General features: G+C 39.3%; 1 protein-coding gene across 5 annotated transcripts in view; it reads left to right on the top strand.

The window, feature by feature from the left end:
- foxp1a (forkhead box P1a) overlaps positions 1–18,395 on the top strand; it is a 59,544-nt gene that overhangs the window by 37,229 nt on the left and 3,920 nt on the right. For all 5 annotated transcript variants that reach the window (XM_036590718.1, XM_036590720.1, XM_036590716.1 and 2 more), the window contains 9 exons: positions 126–291; positions 7,523–7,627; positions 10,566–10,653; positions 12,366–12,449; positions 13,160–13,367; positions 15,082–15,158; positions 15,349–15,450; positions 17,752–17,873; positions 18,005–18,071. In XM_036590718.1, coding sequence (XP_036446611.1) covers positions 126–291; positions 7,523–7,627; positions 10,566–10,653; positions 12,366–12,449; positions 13,160–13,367; positions 15,082–15,158; positions 15,349–15,450; positions 17,752–17,873; positions 18,005–18,071 — 1,019 coding nt within the window. The remainder of the gene's footprint in view (positions 1–125; positions 292–7,522; positions 7,628–10,565; positions 10,654–12,365; positions 12,450–13,159; positions 13,368–15,081; positions 15,159–15,348; positions 15,451–17,751; positions 17,874–18,004; positions 18,072–18,395) is intronic.

The following is an 18,395-nucleotide window of genomic DNA, read 5'->3' on the forward strand; positions in this document are numbered from 1 at the left end:
TGAGTAGCCAGAGCTGTCTGGCTAGCTTTCTTATTATAGCTGGTTAACTGTCTTTATTGACCTACACTGCAGATTTTTAGCCAAAAGACTAAAACTATGACTGAATGAAAACACTGTTTCCACAGGTTTGCTTCCAGCAGAGCTGCAGCAGCTGTGGAAAGATGCGACCGAGGGTAGATCTGAGGAAAAGGGCAGAGGTGATAAGTCTCCCTCTCCCCCTAAACCTCCTCTCCTCAACCAGCACCCCAGCACCAACGGACACCATGCACCCCGTCTTGTCAGGAGAGAGAGGTACGGCTGCTGCCAGCATGCTGCCTAGTTATGCAGTCAGGCTGTTATTGGACATAAACTAGGCTTTGGTTCAATTCTACACAGTTTTGGATGGTAATGATCTCAGTTGTGGATCACAGGTCATTATACAACAGTTAGTTCCGGCCACGCAAGCTGATTGGTTGAGAAGCGTTCTAACTGTGCTGTTACGACTTTGACAGCTGTAGGAGACGCTCAAGACATTTAAACGTTTTTACTTTACACAAAGAGAAAATGGACACTCTTAAGGTCACATTTGACCGACAGCCGATTTGGTCAGACTCTGAAGATGAGACGACACTAAATTCCCAAACTGTCATCACCACTGAGCAGCTTTTCAGTCGGCAGCTGTGGCAGAAGAACAGCTAAACAACCTGGAATCAGCCAGAAATGAACCCAACACCATTCGCCAAACTAAACGGGCTGTAAGATGCTTTACAGACTGGCTGGAACAAAACAACATTAATACTGATCTGGCAGAAACTGACAAAACTGAGCTGAACTTGATATTGCGGCAGTTTTATGGCTCAGTCTGATTTGGTCAGACTCTGAAGATCAGACTACACGTTTGGCGGTATTGGGTTCATTTCTGGCTGATTCCAGGTTGTTTAGCTGTTCTTCTGTCACAGCTGCCGACTGAAAAGCTGCTCAGTGGTGATGACAGTTTGGGAATTTAGTGTAAGGAGCTGGAGAACGAACTGCCGGCTGTGCAGCGAGTGGGCGGAGCTCGTTACTCTGACGTAGCAACAAGCTGCTCGTTAAGGAACTATAATTTGGTGAAGGAACTGCGAACATTAAAACATATTAAACGCCGCGTTCACGGCCCAGTTTATTAATTTACTACTTTATTTATTTAACTGGTGTATTAAAGCGATAGAACACTCGAGGTCACGGCTGGGATGATCTACGGCGACCAAATCACAGCCGTGATGTTATTTCGTGATGACACGCTCCCTCTCGTGTTCTGTTGCTTAAATGTTGTACCGCTCTACTGCTTTTTGGGACCAGCATTAGCTTTTAACTGAAATATGTGCTATCGCAGGTGTGATATCAATCCCTTTAAGGTGCATCTTCTTTCTCTTCTTGGTATTTCAAGCATTTGAGGTGCACCAAACAAACCAGTTTAGCAACTATAAGCAGGTGTATGATGTTTTCACTGCGGCTGGGCGTTTTCCCAGGTTAGGGCGCAGTTGTTTTTGTGGCCGTGTGAAACTTTTTTGGATATACTAATTTGTACCCTGCAGGCCTGCTGATGTCTGCAGTCGAACCACATGCACAGCGGCACGCACACTTGCTTTTCGTGTTTGCTGAGGCCTGAATCTGTATTAGTAAGATCAAAATTCAATTAATTGTTTTAAGATTTTGCATTACTTTATGTAGATATTTTACCTAATTTATCAGACCTAAATTGCCATTCGTAACAATACGTGATTTTAAAAATGTGAATTTCTCCAAGTAAGAAAAACAGGTATATGGAATTAACTGATTACGGCATCCAGCAATGTGACGGTACAGCAGGTGTCCACTTATCTTTACCTTTAGAACCCTCGAATTTTGAGGATTTTTTTGGTATTTTGGGTTAATTACAATTACAATTGCAATTCTAAAGTATTTACATGTGACAGTCACACATGCCATATGTTGTTATTTTCAGGAGACCCTGGGCTGCTCAGATATGCCATTGCTTGACATGTAAATGAAATAGAAATGTGATATCTTTATGAATTTGGGTCATTTCTGATCAAACATTTACCTAACGCCTGCTAAATTCTGTAACTTTTTGCTTATAGAGATCTTAAAAACAAGTTGCACCTCAGGTACCTTTTCAAAAATTGTTAGTCTGGAGTGTCTGTGAGCTGAAAGCTCAATAATTTTGATGGTGATTCATTTTATTGGTTATTATGAGTAAAAATAAACAATTAGCATAAGACGGACAGGTTTTTTGGTTTGGACAGGTTTGATATTGATTTTTTATTGATTGTCCTCTTGGATTCAGACTCAGTGCTAAAACTCTGATACACAGCAAGACAGGCTTTATTTTTAATTACAAATTGAGTTGCATAACTAATCAGATAATGCTCAGAATCAATATAAACTGAAACACAGTGGTAGATATAATTAATTTTATAATAATATTTGTCATATGTAATATACCAGTAGTAAGTGGGGTTTGGGGGATTTTGGAGCTGATCTCTGGCTGATTGACGGTCACAGGTGGGTGAAATCGCTCTGGATGGTGAGGCAGAGTCTGATGAGTGATCCGATGTGTGAATCATGTCGCTGTTTTAACCCTTGCTTGGAATATGAAGGCCAAACAGCAGAGCAATAATATCAGGATTTTAGGCGATTTTCTGAGCTGAATTACTCACTGATGCTGACATCACAGCTCAATGACATCATGCTTGCTAGTTAGGGGCGGGTCTGCTGAATGTCCTGATATGTGTGATCTGTAGTGTATCAAAAAGATCATGTAATTACATGAGGCAAAACTGAAGTTAATACATGTGTAATTAGTTAGGCTGTAGTTCTTTAATCCATCTGCAACATTGACTAAATCAGTAGTTAGTGTTGTATATGTTATTCATGTGTAACTACAAAGTTATTAGACATAATAGACATTAACATATGAAGTGGATCCCTGATCTGTAGTGTATCAAAAAGATCATGTAATTACATGAGGCAAAACTGAGGTTAATACATGTGTAATTACATAGGCTGTAGTTCTGTAATCCATCTGTTACATTGGCTAAATTATTTGTAGTTACAGTGGTGTTGCATATGTTATGCATGTGTAACTACATAGTTATTACAGACACTTAATGTGGGACCGTTATTGATTGGTTACTTTTTGAGTTCGGAGTAGAGCCGAGAGGTTATTCCAAGACCTGTTATGGCCAGTTGTCATTGTGTTGCTTGTCCTCGGGACCCCGTCTCCTCTGCGCTGCCGAGCTTGTTTTGCTGAGCTGTGATGGGTGATATTAGTTCAGGGTGAACGCTCAAGGACTACGTGGTCAGTTTCATGTGTCATGTAAATTCCTCTCCGGCAGAGAGGCGCCTGCAACTAAAACCTTAAGTGCATCCAGTGGCACCAAAGAGCAAAACCCTCACCCACCTCTTAGGGAGGATGGAGACGTGCTGTCATTTATATTCTTTCCTCTCTGTCTCACTGCAGCAGCACCGCATAACCCGTCATAAGTGTTAAACCCTTTTTACCCGTCTGTCTTTTCCATTTTGTCACTAAGTGATGAGTTCATCCTTTATAATGGTGTAAATTAACATCTACACAGGTGAGAGTAAAACACCACGTGCAGTATTTTTAAAATATCTCTATAATGTAAAGATTTTTTATTTATAATGTTTATATTATTAACTCCTCGCCGTCCCATGTGTAACATAAATCAGTACCTCGTGCAAAACTCTGTGAAATTCGGGTAAAATGTCCTTACAGTGTGAATATTTTAGCTTTTATTTATTTATAATCCTTTATATTGTAAATATTTTTGAAGGAGACATATATATATATATATATATATATATATATATATATATATATATATATATATATATATATATATATATATAATATATATATATATAATATATGTATTGCTGTTGTTGGAAGAAAACCTTGTATGTCCAAAATGATAACTTTACAGGAGAAGGAAAAAACCTGCTTTACTTTGAATGTAAGTCAATGGAACCAGACGTTTTTCCAGGTCTTTTTGGGCCGTTTCCGTTGGTTCATTCTTCGTGAAATTTACAGACAATATAAAGGTAAACAGGCTTTTCAAATTATGTCAAAAACTGAAAAACGACAAAAATTGGAGATACGAGGTTTTCGTCCGACAGCAGCGATATGTTGTCTATAAAGTATCAAACTGTAAACGTTGTTCAGTGATTAATAAGGTTAATTATTTGCTGGTTTATTCTCTTCTTGTTACTTCTTTTAGTTTATTGAGTGTCCTGCTCTCCCTTTGCTGCTGTAGCACTGAGAATGTCCCCGTTGTGGGACTAATAAAGGATTATCTTGTCTTATCTAATCTTATCTTAAGAGAAAGTTCTGTGGGGTTTGTAACTCCATTGGAGTGAGTCCTCCAGCGAGTTTACAGCACAGTTCCTCTGTACTTTTGACGTGCGAGTTTGAATTTCAGAGCGTCGTCTGGTTCAAAGAACAAATAACTCTGTAAACATGTTTTATTTCATTTGCATCTTGTTTATTTGCAAAAAGCTGCTTTAATTTGTTTGTCAAATTTGCATCATCTGTGACTGCAGGATGTGATTTGTGTGTGTGTTTCTGTGTGTGTTTGTTTTTGTGTGTGTGTTTCTGTGTGTTTTTGTGTGTTTGTTTTTGTGTTTTTGTGTGTGTGTTTCTGTGTGTTTGTGTGTGTGTGTGTTTGTGTGTGTGTGTGTTTGTGTGTGTTTGTTTCTGTGTTTTTGTGTGTGTGTTTGTTTTTGTGTGTGTGTGTTTGTGTGTGTTTGTTTTTGTGTGTGTTTGTTTCTGTGTTTTTGTGTGTTTGTTTCTGTGTTTTTGTGTTTCTGTGTGTTTGTGTGTGTGTGTGTTTGTGTGTGTGTGTGTTTCTGTGTGTGTGTGTTTCTGTGTGTTTGTTTTTGTGTGTGTGTTTCTGTGTGTGTGTGTTTCTGTGTGTGTGTTTGTTTCTGTGTGTGTGTGTTTCTGTGTGTGTGTGTTTCTGTGTGTGTGTTTTTGTGTGTGTGTGTTTTTGTGTATGTGTGTTTTTTGTGTGTGTGTGTGTTTTTGTATGTGTGTTTTTTGTGTGTGTGTGTGTGTGTGTGTGTGTGTGTGTGTGTGTGTGTGTGTGTGTGTGTGTTGGAGAGAGTGCAGCTAGTCATAATTGAACACCTGGAATATGTCAGAAATGAAGCATCCTTCAATTACGGCTTCTAAATAAATTTCATATTCCAGCTGCAGCAGATGGAAAATTCCAGCGTTTTATGAATATTACAGGACTTATATTCTCATCTGCGTCAGGTTGTTGTGAGTAATAATATAGGAACGTTATTCGATTTCCTGATGAGATGCGAATGCCTCTGTTTAGAGTTTGTCTGTTTGTTTGTTTGTTTGTAGGTTTTCTTGACTTCCTAGCTAATCCTTAAATCAACCCAATTAAATGTTAACCTCTTGTTCTCCTGGGTATGTTTCGGTTTGTCCATCTGAATTTACTGCCCAAATTCTAAGGCAAATCATTCAGTAACTGCAGGAAATGAATGTATTTTTTTGTTTTTTGTAAAAGCTCCCCTCAAATTAACAGAATGTGTTCTATGATCACACATATCGCTATATGCTTACAGTTTACTGCTGAAAGCCAAAAATCTTAGACGCTCTTTGTATTATTTTATAAAAGTAATTTTTACAGAGCAGATCACTGAAGAGACGCCATCTGTTTATAGTTTACAGCCCAGATTTGTGGAAAAATGGTTCAACTTTCAGTAGACAAAAAATTGAGTTCAGCTTCTTTTATTATAAGGGTTTAAAATTACATCACCCATCCATGGACACGAATATCGTATCCGATCTAGGACCACATATGAAAGTGGCTCAGGTCGGATTTGAAAAGATCAGATTTGTGTCCACACAGCTCTGAAAACATCAGATCTGAGTCACATTAGGGCAAAAAATCGGATTTGTGCCACATCACTTTTCGAACGAGGTTCACTGTGATGTACAGCTTCCTCTTGTTGAATCTTCTATAGCTCTGTTTTTTACTGCATCCTACAAATTGTTTAAAACCAACAGAATATTAGAATCATACCGCAGTAATATTATATATGCATCTGCAACAATTAGTGTTCTAGATAGGAGAACTAAACTAATATTAATTACTTAAGATATGTCAAATTTTAAGCCCTTTTGTAGGATCACGCATGAAAGAGGGAGGCGGATCCAGACGCTGGACGGCTGAGCTGTCTGGGATTCATGCTTTGCTTTTTACTTTTGCACTAATAAACAAAACACACCCATTGTGATCAGCTTTAAGCAGACTGTTATTAGTATAGTGTAAACAAGACTAGGCAAGCCTAGTTTAGGCAGATTGTGAGTGCAGCCTGTGGGGAACATTGCCTGCTAGCTGGCTAATATTAGACAATCCAGTCATTCTCAGATGTGAACCATCTGTGTATCTAACAGTCTGTGATTAAGTGGTGAGTGAGAGAACAGTGGTCACTCATTATGGCAGCAGGTCATTTACTGTTGAAAGAAATGATCAGCTGTTGAAATATTAGTATTTTATTCTTTGAAAATTTGGCAGCCACAGTAAACTAACAGTGTAATTGATATTGCTGGTTCCCAGAATGACCTACACTGCGTCCCACCCACAAAAGAGGGATCAGTCTGGCTGCGTCTGAATAGTTGAATGAAAATTATTTTCCTATTTGCTTTTCTTGATTTTGCCTGATCTGTTAATCCACATGCTCTACCAGTATGTTTAGTGATGCTACTACTAGGGAGATTCACTCGAAAGAGGCCCCGAATATTCAGTTGTATCTCCCGTTAAGATAAAGCAACCTGAACCAAAAAAATACGCTACATACCTTGACGTATGTGTAATTGATTGCATTATATGCGATGCTGGAAGACACGTTTCGACGCGGCGCTCCATGTTGCTGAATGTATCGGCAAGCATTAGAGAGGTTAAACGTCGTGACGGCTGTCCAGCGCCTACCTCATCACTCTGACACAGGGGCATCCCAGCTTGTTCGAAGCTCCATATACTGAGGAGCTCATTGCACGGTGTTTGGTTCAGATTGCTTCGTCCTAGAGAGAGTTATTACAGAATATTCGGGGCCTCTTTCGAGTGAATCTCCCTGTATTATATGTGTTATTTCGCTGCTGTTGGAACAAAACCTCGCATCTCCATTTTTTTGTCGTTTCTTAGTTTTTGACATAATTTGAAAGTACCTGCAGTTTTTTTACATTGTCTGTAAATTCTATGATGAAGGAACCAACAGAAGTAGCCCAGAATTGCTTGGAAAAAAGTCTGGTTCCATTGACTTACATTGAAAGTGGAGTAGGTTTTATCCTTCTCCTGTGAAGTTTTCTTCCAACAACAGCGATATATTACTATTATGTGTATTAATATGATATTTTTGACCAGCATGCTGAGTGCTTCAGCAAATAGCATAAATGAAAGAATGTGATTATGTTCAATTTTGGTCAATATTGGACTATTTTATACTAACCGTTCTGTTTCTGTTGTAGTTCACAGGAGGCTCAGTCCCAGAGCAATCACCCACTCTACAGCCACGGCGTGTGCAAGTGGCCGGGCTGCGAGGCCGTGTTAGGAGACTTCCAGTCATTCCTCAAGTGAGTCCAGACTGTTAAGGATAGGCATAAACCAGGCCTAAGTCATGAATGACCCAGAACTGTATTAAACATGCCCAACATAAGAACCCAGTTTTGTTGAATCCTAGTTCACAAACGTTCATAATTAGATTACCAAAAACGAAAAAATTGACAAAATGACTGGCATATAAAGTAATAATTACATTGTAAAGATCTAAACTTACATTTATCAACGATTGCTGGCCCAATTTAAAACAAACATAAATGCCATGACGGACGCAGCTTTGGCTTAGTGGCGAGAAACAGATGTAGATTATTCTTAAATGACTGAGAAATCTGTGCAACCTTGAGAATGACTGACATAATAAATTAAACATCCATCCAGAAAACCACGTACTTGACAGGTGGAGAGCAAACTTTGAGGTAACTTGATAAAAACATGATTGTAAATGTGGTTACACTAGAATTTATAGTAATAACTAGAATTAACAAGAGCTCAAAATCCTTGGAATATTGAAGAAAGTAACTAAAATACCTTTTTATGTTTAGAAGATTTAAATCTACGTTGTATGAGAAATGATTATAAAACAACACATTGTACTGTTCTGATTGGCTGACTATAGAACTTCAGTATGAATGGGCAGAGCTAAACTGCTGTACGCTCTCAGAAATAAAGGTACTAAACTGTCTCTGGGTCAGTTCCCCTCTTATCACTGGGGTGGGACCCTCAAGGGTCCATCTCAGTACCTTCAGTCAGGGAACATAACTGAACCATAATCCACTGAAATGATATGTTCTAAGCTGTACTGACTCCACACACCCCGTCTCGTCTCCAGGCTTTTATTTTACTGTTCTGTTTTAAAACATTCGGTTATGAAAAGGTACAAATACGAACTTTTCACCTGGAAAAACTTAAAGATTCACAATTGTCAAGTCAAGAGGCTTTTATTGTCATTCCGTCTGTGTCCAAGAACACAGTGGAGCGAAATTACGTTCCTCCAGGACCAACCAGGTGCAACATGGAACAAAATAGACAGTACAGACAAAGTGCAGACGCAAGTGTGCAAATCATTAAACTAGAAACAATAAATAAATCAAATAAATAAAACACAGACACAGTAAACAGGACAGTGCAGCGCTGACACCGCACTCATTTCTGATCATGAGGTAGTGAGAATAAGGTGCAGAGATATTTAACATGCTATGATATGTAGATATACACAGTCAGATTATAACATACGTGAGCACAGCAGTTACTGAGGTAGAGATATTCGCAGTGTTCCTTTAAACTAAAAATTGGACCTTAAAACCACAGTTGTACCTTTGAGGGAACACACTCAGAAATAAAGGTACTAGACTGGCACTGGGGCAGGACCCCTCTTGTCACTGTGGTGGGACCCTCAAGGGTCCATCTCAGTACCTTTAGTCAGGGAACATAACTGAACCATAATCCACTGAAATGATATGTTCTAAGCTGTACTGACTCCACACACCCCGTCTCGTCTCCAGGCTTTTATTTTACTGTTCTGTTTAAAACATTCGGTTATGAAAAGGTACAAATACGAACTTTTCACCTGGAAAAACTTATTTAAGGTTCACAATCAGACCTTAAAACCACTGTTGGAGCTTTGAGGGAACATTTACATTGTGTGTACCTTGATAAATGAAAAATGTACCTTTATTTCTAACAGTGTATGTATTCATCGCTGTCTTGTATTAGTCCTGTCTGAGCGCTGGAGGGTAACAGACTAAAGTAAACAACTAACCTTGTTTACTTTTACATGGTCATTTCTTATTTGTGTGCTTAGTCATTTATAGGCCTGTTTTTGTGCCTTTCTTTTGGTTCTTTCCTTCTTTCTGTTTAGTTTTTTTTTAATCTGCATGCCTTTCTGACTTGTTTTCTTTATTTTCTCTTCGTTTCTCCTTTTCTCTTCTCTTTGCCAGCCCATTCCAATATTTGCACTTCTTTCTCTCGCTCTTCCAAAATCCCCCATCTCTCTCTCTCTTCTCTCTCTCTCTCTCTCTCTCTCGCTCTCTCTTGCCCTCTCGGCTGCTCTCCCCTGTGGTGGTGTAGCGGTGGGGCCCCTCAGGGTTGAGCTCAGCTCTCTGTGATAAACAGTGTACCCATGGTGATCCTGGCCATCCCTCCCAAAACAAACAACAGGAGGATGTTTATCTGTGCCCCCTCCACTGACCCTGACCCCTGCTCCCACTCTCCGGCCCCGCCCTGCCTATTGCCACAACACTGTCTTTGTTCTGCAGCTCAGCTCTCAGCTAGGCTATTAAAAACATGCTCTGAACTACCACAGATCATCCTGTGCTCTGCAAAAGCTCTGAAGAATTTTTGTTGTCTGTCTCTTTATTGCTTTATACGGGCGAAATAGTCTGAAAGGAGGTGCAGCAGGTTTCTCCTGAAGGAAGATCGTAAACAGGACTGTAAATTGTGATTGTGTTTGAAATGGTCTCTGTTTGTCCTCCTTACGGCTCAAGTAGCTGTAAATAATCCGAACGGTCTGTGGTGCTGTAGTGTTTGTGTGTTGGCTCTGTTCCTGTTTTTCGTTTTAGGTATTCGGTTTCAAAAACCCATTTTATTAATTATTTAGAGATGCATTGCAGCCTTCGATTTCCCAGAGTGCCAGTGATATGGATTTTATTTAAATTGAACTGCTTGCTTCAGCAGTCAAAGCACAGCCTGCTTATTATTCATTTCTGAGTGGACAGCACAAGTTACCTATGCCGCGGATATATTTTTCAATGTGGAGTTGAACATGTTGACTGAGCTGCCCCCTACTGCTCAAAGTCATAAGCACAGCGCTTTAGCAAGCACTTACAGCTCATTCCTGCTTTCTTTGTCATCCACATTTATTTTGTTTATGGCTAAAATATTCACTAAAATATTTTTTGGCCTTATTTGTGCATTGATTATTTATATTTATTTCTTTATTTTTTGCTGTTGCAGGCATTTAAACAGTGAACATGCGCTGGATGACAAAAGCACAGCTCAGTGCAGAGTTCAAATGCAAGTCGTTCAACAGCTTGAACTGCAGGTAAGCTTTTATCGTTGTACAGGTGGATTTTTACTACGATTGTGAGGTTTTTTTGTTTTATGGCCTGTTATGGCTGGTAATCAGTAAAAAGTAGCATTTATTGTTTTATGAAGTTAGTTGTTGTACTGTTTTTAAGTTTATACTTGAAAGGATTTTAAAAGTGGTTTAACTCTCAAATACACTTATTTATAACACAGGATGATTTACATGCACTTAATAATCCCATAACTGCAGAAAATCAGATTTTGTCTCCAGGTCTATATGAATCAGGCAGTAATCAGATTTCTGCTTTACAACCAGCCAATAAACTCACAGAAGAAGACGCGACGCAAACGTAATACAAAACTCGAAATTCACGCCGCCTTTTTTTTAAACATCGCACCACTTTACCTGAAAGTATGAACATACGTCATCTAGAAGATGAAGAATATTTGCATCCTTATTTCGTGTTCGGTTTCAGCGTCGCTCCAAAGTGCTTTGCTGCATCTCGCGGCGACGCTGTTCACTTATTTCCCGTCTGTTTTCGCAGATGTACGTAGGGCTGGGCGATATTGTAAAAAAGTAAAATCTCGATTGTTTTCTTATTTATTAACGATTCTCGATTCTGATTTTTTTTTTTTCTTGCATAATGCCACTGAAAAAAGACAATTTCTTTTTTGCACTTTAAAAGACTGCTGAAGTGCAAAAATAGTAACAGCACCACCTATAATTATTAAATTGTGCAAATAGTGGTTACTTTTAAATATCCTTTTAAGGGACTCAAACTGTGCAAGCACTACAAAATTTATAACAAAAAAAACAATAATTAAAACAGAAGAACCGTCTTAATTAGTGATATTCTTTTAAGAATAGCAAGCAGTTTCCTTAAAGCTCACAAGCAGCTCTCACTTCAAATAATGTGCAAGCATGACCCACTTACATTAAGAAAAGAGCAAAAGCATAAAGTTCTTTACAGGTTTCTTGAAAAGAACACAAGCCTATCTACTGTTTCAGACGCCCTCTGACAGGTGACAACGTTCTCAGCCGCACTGAAAACTCCCTCATTTTCATCACATTGTTTCACTCGTTGCTCCTATTCCACTGGGTGTTTGTGTCGTAAGTGCTGGAACAGATTCGTCGTACTGCTATATTTGGTTGCTACTGTCTTTCGATGCAACTTACACTGTACATGAATTTGTCACTTTTCTAACGTGTAAAAATGTTCGAAATAACAGAATTAATCATGAAAATTGTCCAGCACTACATGCGCAGATAAGAAATCCGAGAGAAATCAGAGTAAGAGTTTACATGCACTGAGAAATCTGATTACTGAGCTAAAATCCAGCCTCTTTATTGGATTTCTTAATCTGAAAAATATCCTTAAGTTGTAATGAAAGTTAATGGAGCAAAATCTTTTTTCCAGGTAATTATGGGGCATTTCTGTTAGTCCATTAACATGAAATTGTAACACAGTGCAAAAGGATTTTCAAGTTATGCAAAAAAAGAATTGAAAAACTACAGAAATGGAGATACAAGGGCTTTGCGTGACAAGGACGAAAAAATTTTTATTTACACTCTATAAGTAGCGACTTCTAGTACATAAGTCACTATGTAAGCAACGATATGCACTAAAGGAATATTTGAAAAGCAGCTGCAAATGTTTAATTGTTTGGGAAGTAATGTAAACAGATGATGTATCTTTTGTGCCTGCTTTGTTTGTGTTTGCAAAACAGCTAGCTAAAGACAAAGAACGCCTCCAGGCCATGATGGCCCACCTCCATGTCAAAGCTACTGAGCCTAAACCAACCCCACAGCCGGTAAGCACACAAGCTAACCGCAGTTGCCACCAGGATTCTGGGTTTCTCCCCAGAACCACGAAGGCTTTTAATCTCAGTTGGTGACAGACCTCCTTTTTGGGTGGAAAGATATGTTTGTTTGCATTTTCAGACAATGGAAACCCCCAATGCTGCAAAGAAGTGCGTTCTAATAGTTTATTTGCAGAACAAAGACTATAATGTGCCATACATTTTCATGTAGACTACATCAGCTGTGATATGTTATTGACTAATTGACCAGTGAGGAGATTTTAAGAACATTCTGGTCCTATGAAATTGGCAGGATTTATAAATTTACATAAAGCTTCACAATTGGATGGCATGACAGCCACAGCTCAGAGGTAAACAATCCCAGATGCTGGTTGGCAGCGGGCAGCGTCAGATTCGTACGCCGTCTAAAGTCTGTGTGGCACCTACATTTATTTACCCTGTACCGTCCACTGAAATAGTTTATAGACTGCAGTGGTTGTATTGGCAAAAGTTGCTTGTTAGACCTGCAAGCAAGATCAGTGAGTTTCTTGTCGTCTGTGTTTGTTCTGTGGCTTTACTGTCTTGCCACAATTTATGTGAAATGTATTTCTTTTTTTCCCTTCTCCGTCTTTCCCATAATCGCAGTGAATTACCCATTTCATCTAGCATTGCATCATGTCTCTGAGCTTGAACTGTCTTTGTGCTTGTGCTTGTCCTGAAAGGTGAACCTGGTTTCCAGCCTCACTCTTGCCAAGGCGACGGTTCCCAAGACCACTCCGTCTATGAGCCTTTCTCAAAGTGCCACGGCCCCGTCCACACCCCTCACGCCGCTGCCTCAGACGCCCACCGTCATCATTCCCACCAGTCTGCACGGCATGGGGCCCATTCGCAAACGCTACTCCGACAAGTACAACATGGCCATGGACCAAGGTTAGAGGAGGAGTCTCTTATTTAGAACAACATGCATTTAAACCCATTGGAACCTTTTAGCGACTCTTGTTATATCCTTACAGTCCACTTGTACTTAAGCAGTAAGTTACCCTTTATTAGTCCCACAATGGGGAAATTTCACCTCCGCATTTAACCCATCTGTGCAGTGAAACACCACATTCACACTAGTGAACACACACACTAGTGAGCACACTTGCCCGGAGCGGTGGGCAGCCCTATCCACAGCGCCCGGAGAGCAGTTGGGGGTTAGGTGTCTTGCTCAAGGGCACTTCAGTCACATACTGTCGGCTCAGGGGATCGAACCGGTGACCTTCCAGTCACAAGGCTGGTTCCCTAACCACAGGATTCCTCTGGGATGATTTATTTGCCTCTTCAGTACTAGTACAAGTTTAGGCTGAGTACAGGAGCCTGAATGAGAGAGGCGGCTAGTTTAGTGAACAGACATGGACTAGTTCTGCCATTTGCACTGTGGATGGTCGCAGTTAGTTTAAAAGGGGTGGTTTGGCAAAAAATTAAATGTACACAAATTTTCACTCACCATAAATAGAGCTAGGAGGATTATATTGCTAATAAACAGTAGAAGTCAGTCAAATCTTTTCAAAAAAAGGTAAATAATGCAGTTTATCAGACTCGTTCTAGTGACTGGATCACCCTTCAGGTGCCGAGAGCTTTTACTGAGCTGGGCAAATCTGCTTTTAGCCTCTGCACCAGCGAACTGGAATTCATTACAGGAGACTCTAAAACTTCGCTCTCTGGTGTCACATCAACATTTTAAACTTTTAATCTCTTACCACCTCCACATAGCCTGACACTGCTTTATTTGATTTTACTTAACTTTTAATATGATTTTTGGTATGTTTTAGCTATGTCTTAGCTATTGTTTTACTTTTTATTATTCTTTTTATTCCTTTATTTTATGTGTATTCTTTTTATTTATTTTATTATTGTCAATTTATTGTCTTAAGTCTTCTTATTTAATTAATTTAGGTTTACATTCATTTTATGCTTATCTGATCTGTTACTTGTTAAGCGATTATATTGTGATTTTAATGGTTCGTTGATTTAACATTTTTTTGGTACCTTTTTATTATTTTTTACTAATTTTGTGATTTGTATTACTTTATTATAACATTTTACTTCTTTTTACCACCCAACTTCTCAGTCCCTGATTTCTGTATTGCTTAGCTACATTGTAAATGAGGGTTTCCCTCAATGTATTCCGAGTTTAAATAAAGGTTGATTTGATTGATTGATGGAAAGATATGCCCAAAACTTCTCTCAGCCCGCTCAGACAGCTTCTGCAGACTTGTCAATACACACTATCCCTCACTGTGCACTATAAAAAGGAACAAAACTTTACTGTGTAGAGTGGCTGCCTGCTGTGTTCAGCTACACAGTGGTTATTTTTACAGCTCCGTAGTTATACAGAGTCCGAAAACATCAAAATATCTGTGTCCTTAATGAACGAAGTTTGAGCGTAGATGCAGTTGAGCAGGTTGAGAGAAGTGTTGAGGATGTATTTCTGAAAAAAAGTTAGGCTCGCAGCTCCAGCGCTAAACTAAAGAGACAAAATTTAGACACCAGTCGTGTCTTGGCTGCCCGAGTACATCTGGAGTAACTGTAAATTTGATTTTTAATGGAACTGTTTTAGTTTCGTCACAGTTTGTTAAACCTTGCTTTGTCTTCTTTGTAGATATTGTGCAGAATAAGGAGTTTTATCTGAGCGCTGAAGTCAGGCCACCATTTACATATGCAGCTTTGATAAGGCAGGTAAGGAGCGTCTGCCAGACACTGGCCTCTTTGTAATATCACATAATATTTTAGCTAATATTTGTTAATTTTAGTGAGATGTTTGTGAGATGTGGGCACCTAAACCATAATAGCTGGTTTTACATGCTTTAACTAAGCACTAAGGTGCAGCACTAGATAAAACACTAAAGATTTTCTTTCCTCCCCTCAGGCAATTTTTGAGTCTCCAGAAAAGCAGCTAACGCTAAATGAAATCTACAACTGGTTCACTCGAACCTTCGCATACTTCAGACGCAACGCAGCAACATGGAAGGTAAACAACAGATCTTTGCTGCGTCGTTCTTTCAGTGTTTGCTCAATATTATGTTTCTTGACTCCAAAAGGAATTCTTTCTTAAAGAAACTGAACGGTTACCGAAAAGTCTAGCTAAACAATTTTAAATGCTTACATATATTCAACACTGATACTGTTGGCACATATCTGCATATGTTTTGGGTTTGCAGTGAGATTAGTGGATTCTAGGAACGCGCATTATCTGTCTTATCTTATCTACTCAGAATTTCTGTCAGCAAGAATCTTATCTGTTTTTATACTTTATACTTTTATACTTTATACTTTTTATACTTTTAGACTAGATCAAAAACGTGAAGTTGGTTGGTCTAACTGCAAGACTATTATACACCGATCATAACATATCATACTATATAGGTGCACTTTGTAGTTCTACAGTTACAGACTGTAGTCCATCTGTTTCTCTGATACTTTGTTAGCCCCCTTTTACCCTGTTCTTCAGTGGTCAGGACCCCCATGGACCCTCATAGAGCAGGTACTATTGGGGTGGTGGGTCATTCTCAGCACTGCAGTAACACTGACGTGGTGGTGGTGTGTTAGTGTGTGTTGTGCTGGTCTGAGTGGATCAGACACAGCAGTGCTGCTGGAGTTTTTAAACACCTCAGTGTCACTGCTGGACTGAGAATAGTCCACCAACCAAAAATATCCAGCCAACAGCGTCCTGTGGGCAGCGTCCTGTAACCACTGATGAAGGACTAGAGGATGACCAACACAAACTGTGCAGCAGCAGATGAGCTATCATCTCTGACTTTACATCTACAAGGTGGACTGACAAGGTAGGAGTGTCTAATAGAGTGGACAGTGAGTGGACACAGTGTTTAAAAACTCCAGCAGCACTGCTGTGTCTGATCCACTCGTACCAGTGCAACACACACTAACACACCACCACCACGTCAGTGTTACTGCAGTGCTGAGAATGACCCACCACCCCAATAGTACCTGCTCTATGAGGGTCCATGGGGGTCCTGACCACTGAAGAACAGGGTAAAAGGGGGCTAACAAAGTATCAGAGGAACAGATGGACTACAGTCTGTAACTGTAGAACTACAAAGTGCTCCTATATAGTAAGTAGAGCTGATAAAATGGACAATGAGCATAGAAACAAGGAGGTTTTCTTTAAGTATACTACTGCAATGATTAATGAAGCTAAATCAGCTAAAATATTGGGCTGTGATTGTAGTGGCTCTTAAGGATTTAATACTAGTCTATCAAAACTAGCGTCTTCACCCCATATGCTCATTCTTTGGTCTGTCTCAGTTGGTATAGTTATATTTGTGACCTTCCTACTTGTGATTTTTCCTATGACATGTTTGTATTTGAGGATAGAGCAGGGCTCTTGTGCGGTTCCACAGTAGAATCAGATTAGTAGGTAAAAATAAAATAATCCTCCTTTACAGTAAAATAAAGCTCTGCTGATCGTTCAACACAGTTTAACAATAAATGGTCTTAAACTCTGGAGTTAATGTAGAACTGCTAATTCACCCTTTAACCCTGAAGATCAGCGCAGACTGCTGGTCACCATAGCAACACAGACAACAATCCCGCCTAGCTAGTAGCTAAAGAAAAGGCAGAGAGAGAGATTTAAGATGAACATCGTTAAGTTGGAGATGAATGGACTTATTTGCATTTATAATCACTCCAGCTGGTTTCCTTATACGTTTAATCTGCAATGAGAAACTGACAAACACTAAAAAGTTGTAAAGCCAAAGTCAGCTTCTTGTTCGAATTCTCCTGTTCCACCTTAAATGGTGCCGCAGGCATTATTTAAGGTGGAATGGGAAAATTCTAACCAGAAGCTGGTGAATGAGAAGCTCTTAAAAAGTAGAACATTGAGAGACATTTTAGAAGAAACTATTCAACTTTTTGTGGAAAAGTTTCCTGCCGGAGATGCGAGAAAAGCGGCTATAACTGAGTTAAAGTTTAAAGCAGAGCAAAATAAGGCTGTGTTTTCGTTTATATTTTTAGCCTATGCTAGCACAGCAGCACAAACTGAGACATATTTACAGCCAAGATGGTAAAATGGACATAAGATGTGGCTCCCAAGGTGGTTTAATTGGCTCTTCTTAACGTTTGGGTTGCCTCCTCTGTAATAGAGGAATGTAAAATTTGTAATGTTTGATGCTTCTTTTGTTCACATTTTAAAAAAATTTAATCATATAAAAAATAAATTGATTAATATTTTGTTTAAATGTTTCGTGCAGTTACTGTAGTTCGATATTGTAGCGCAAAAAAATTGACACATTTTGTTGTCTTTGATGTCTAGAATGCGGTTAGGCATAACCTCAGTCTCCACAAGTGTTTCGTGAGAGTGGAGAACGTGAAAGGAGCCGTTTGGACTGTGGACGAGCTGGAGTTTCAGAAGAGGAGACCTCAGAAGATCACTGGGTAAGCTTACCAAGCTCCTCTTCTTATTTCATCATTGAAAGGAATTGGTTATGGTTTGATTCCGTAGTTAATTGCTCTTATTTCTTCTCTAGTGTTTCTCATAAATTATGCCTGTTCCTGCGTTTCTGTAGATCACCCTCTCTGTTGAAGAACATCCAGGCAAGCCTTGGCCAAAGCCCTGCCCTGTCTGCTCTGCAGGTAAAGACTTGATGACATCAGCAATTTTTTTTTGTTTTGTTTTTTTTGCACATACATATTTAAACTACGAAAACCTCCTCCAATCACTGATTCACCTTAAAATAAACACCTAAAGACGCTTTATAAGCTGCAGCAACAGCAGCAGAGATGTTGCAGACCAGTGTTTCCACGCTAGTAGACAGACATATAGACAGACAGACAAGACATATAGATACAGTTAGACAGATTGACCGATAGACAGACAGATAGTTAGTTAGACAGACAGATAGATAGACAGACAGGTAGTTAGATAGACAGACAGACAGACAGACATATAGATAGATA

Source organism: Colossoma macropomum, unplaced genomic scaffold, assembly GCF_904425465.1.
Source record: "Colossoma macropomum unplaced genomic scaffold, Colossoma_macropomum, whole genome shotgun sequence".
Lineage (NCBI taxonomy): Eukaryota > Metazoa > Chordata > Actinopteri > Characiformes > Serrasalmidae > Colossoma > Colossoma macropomum.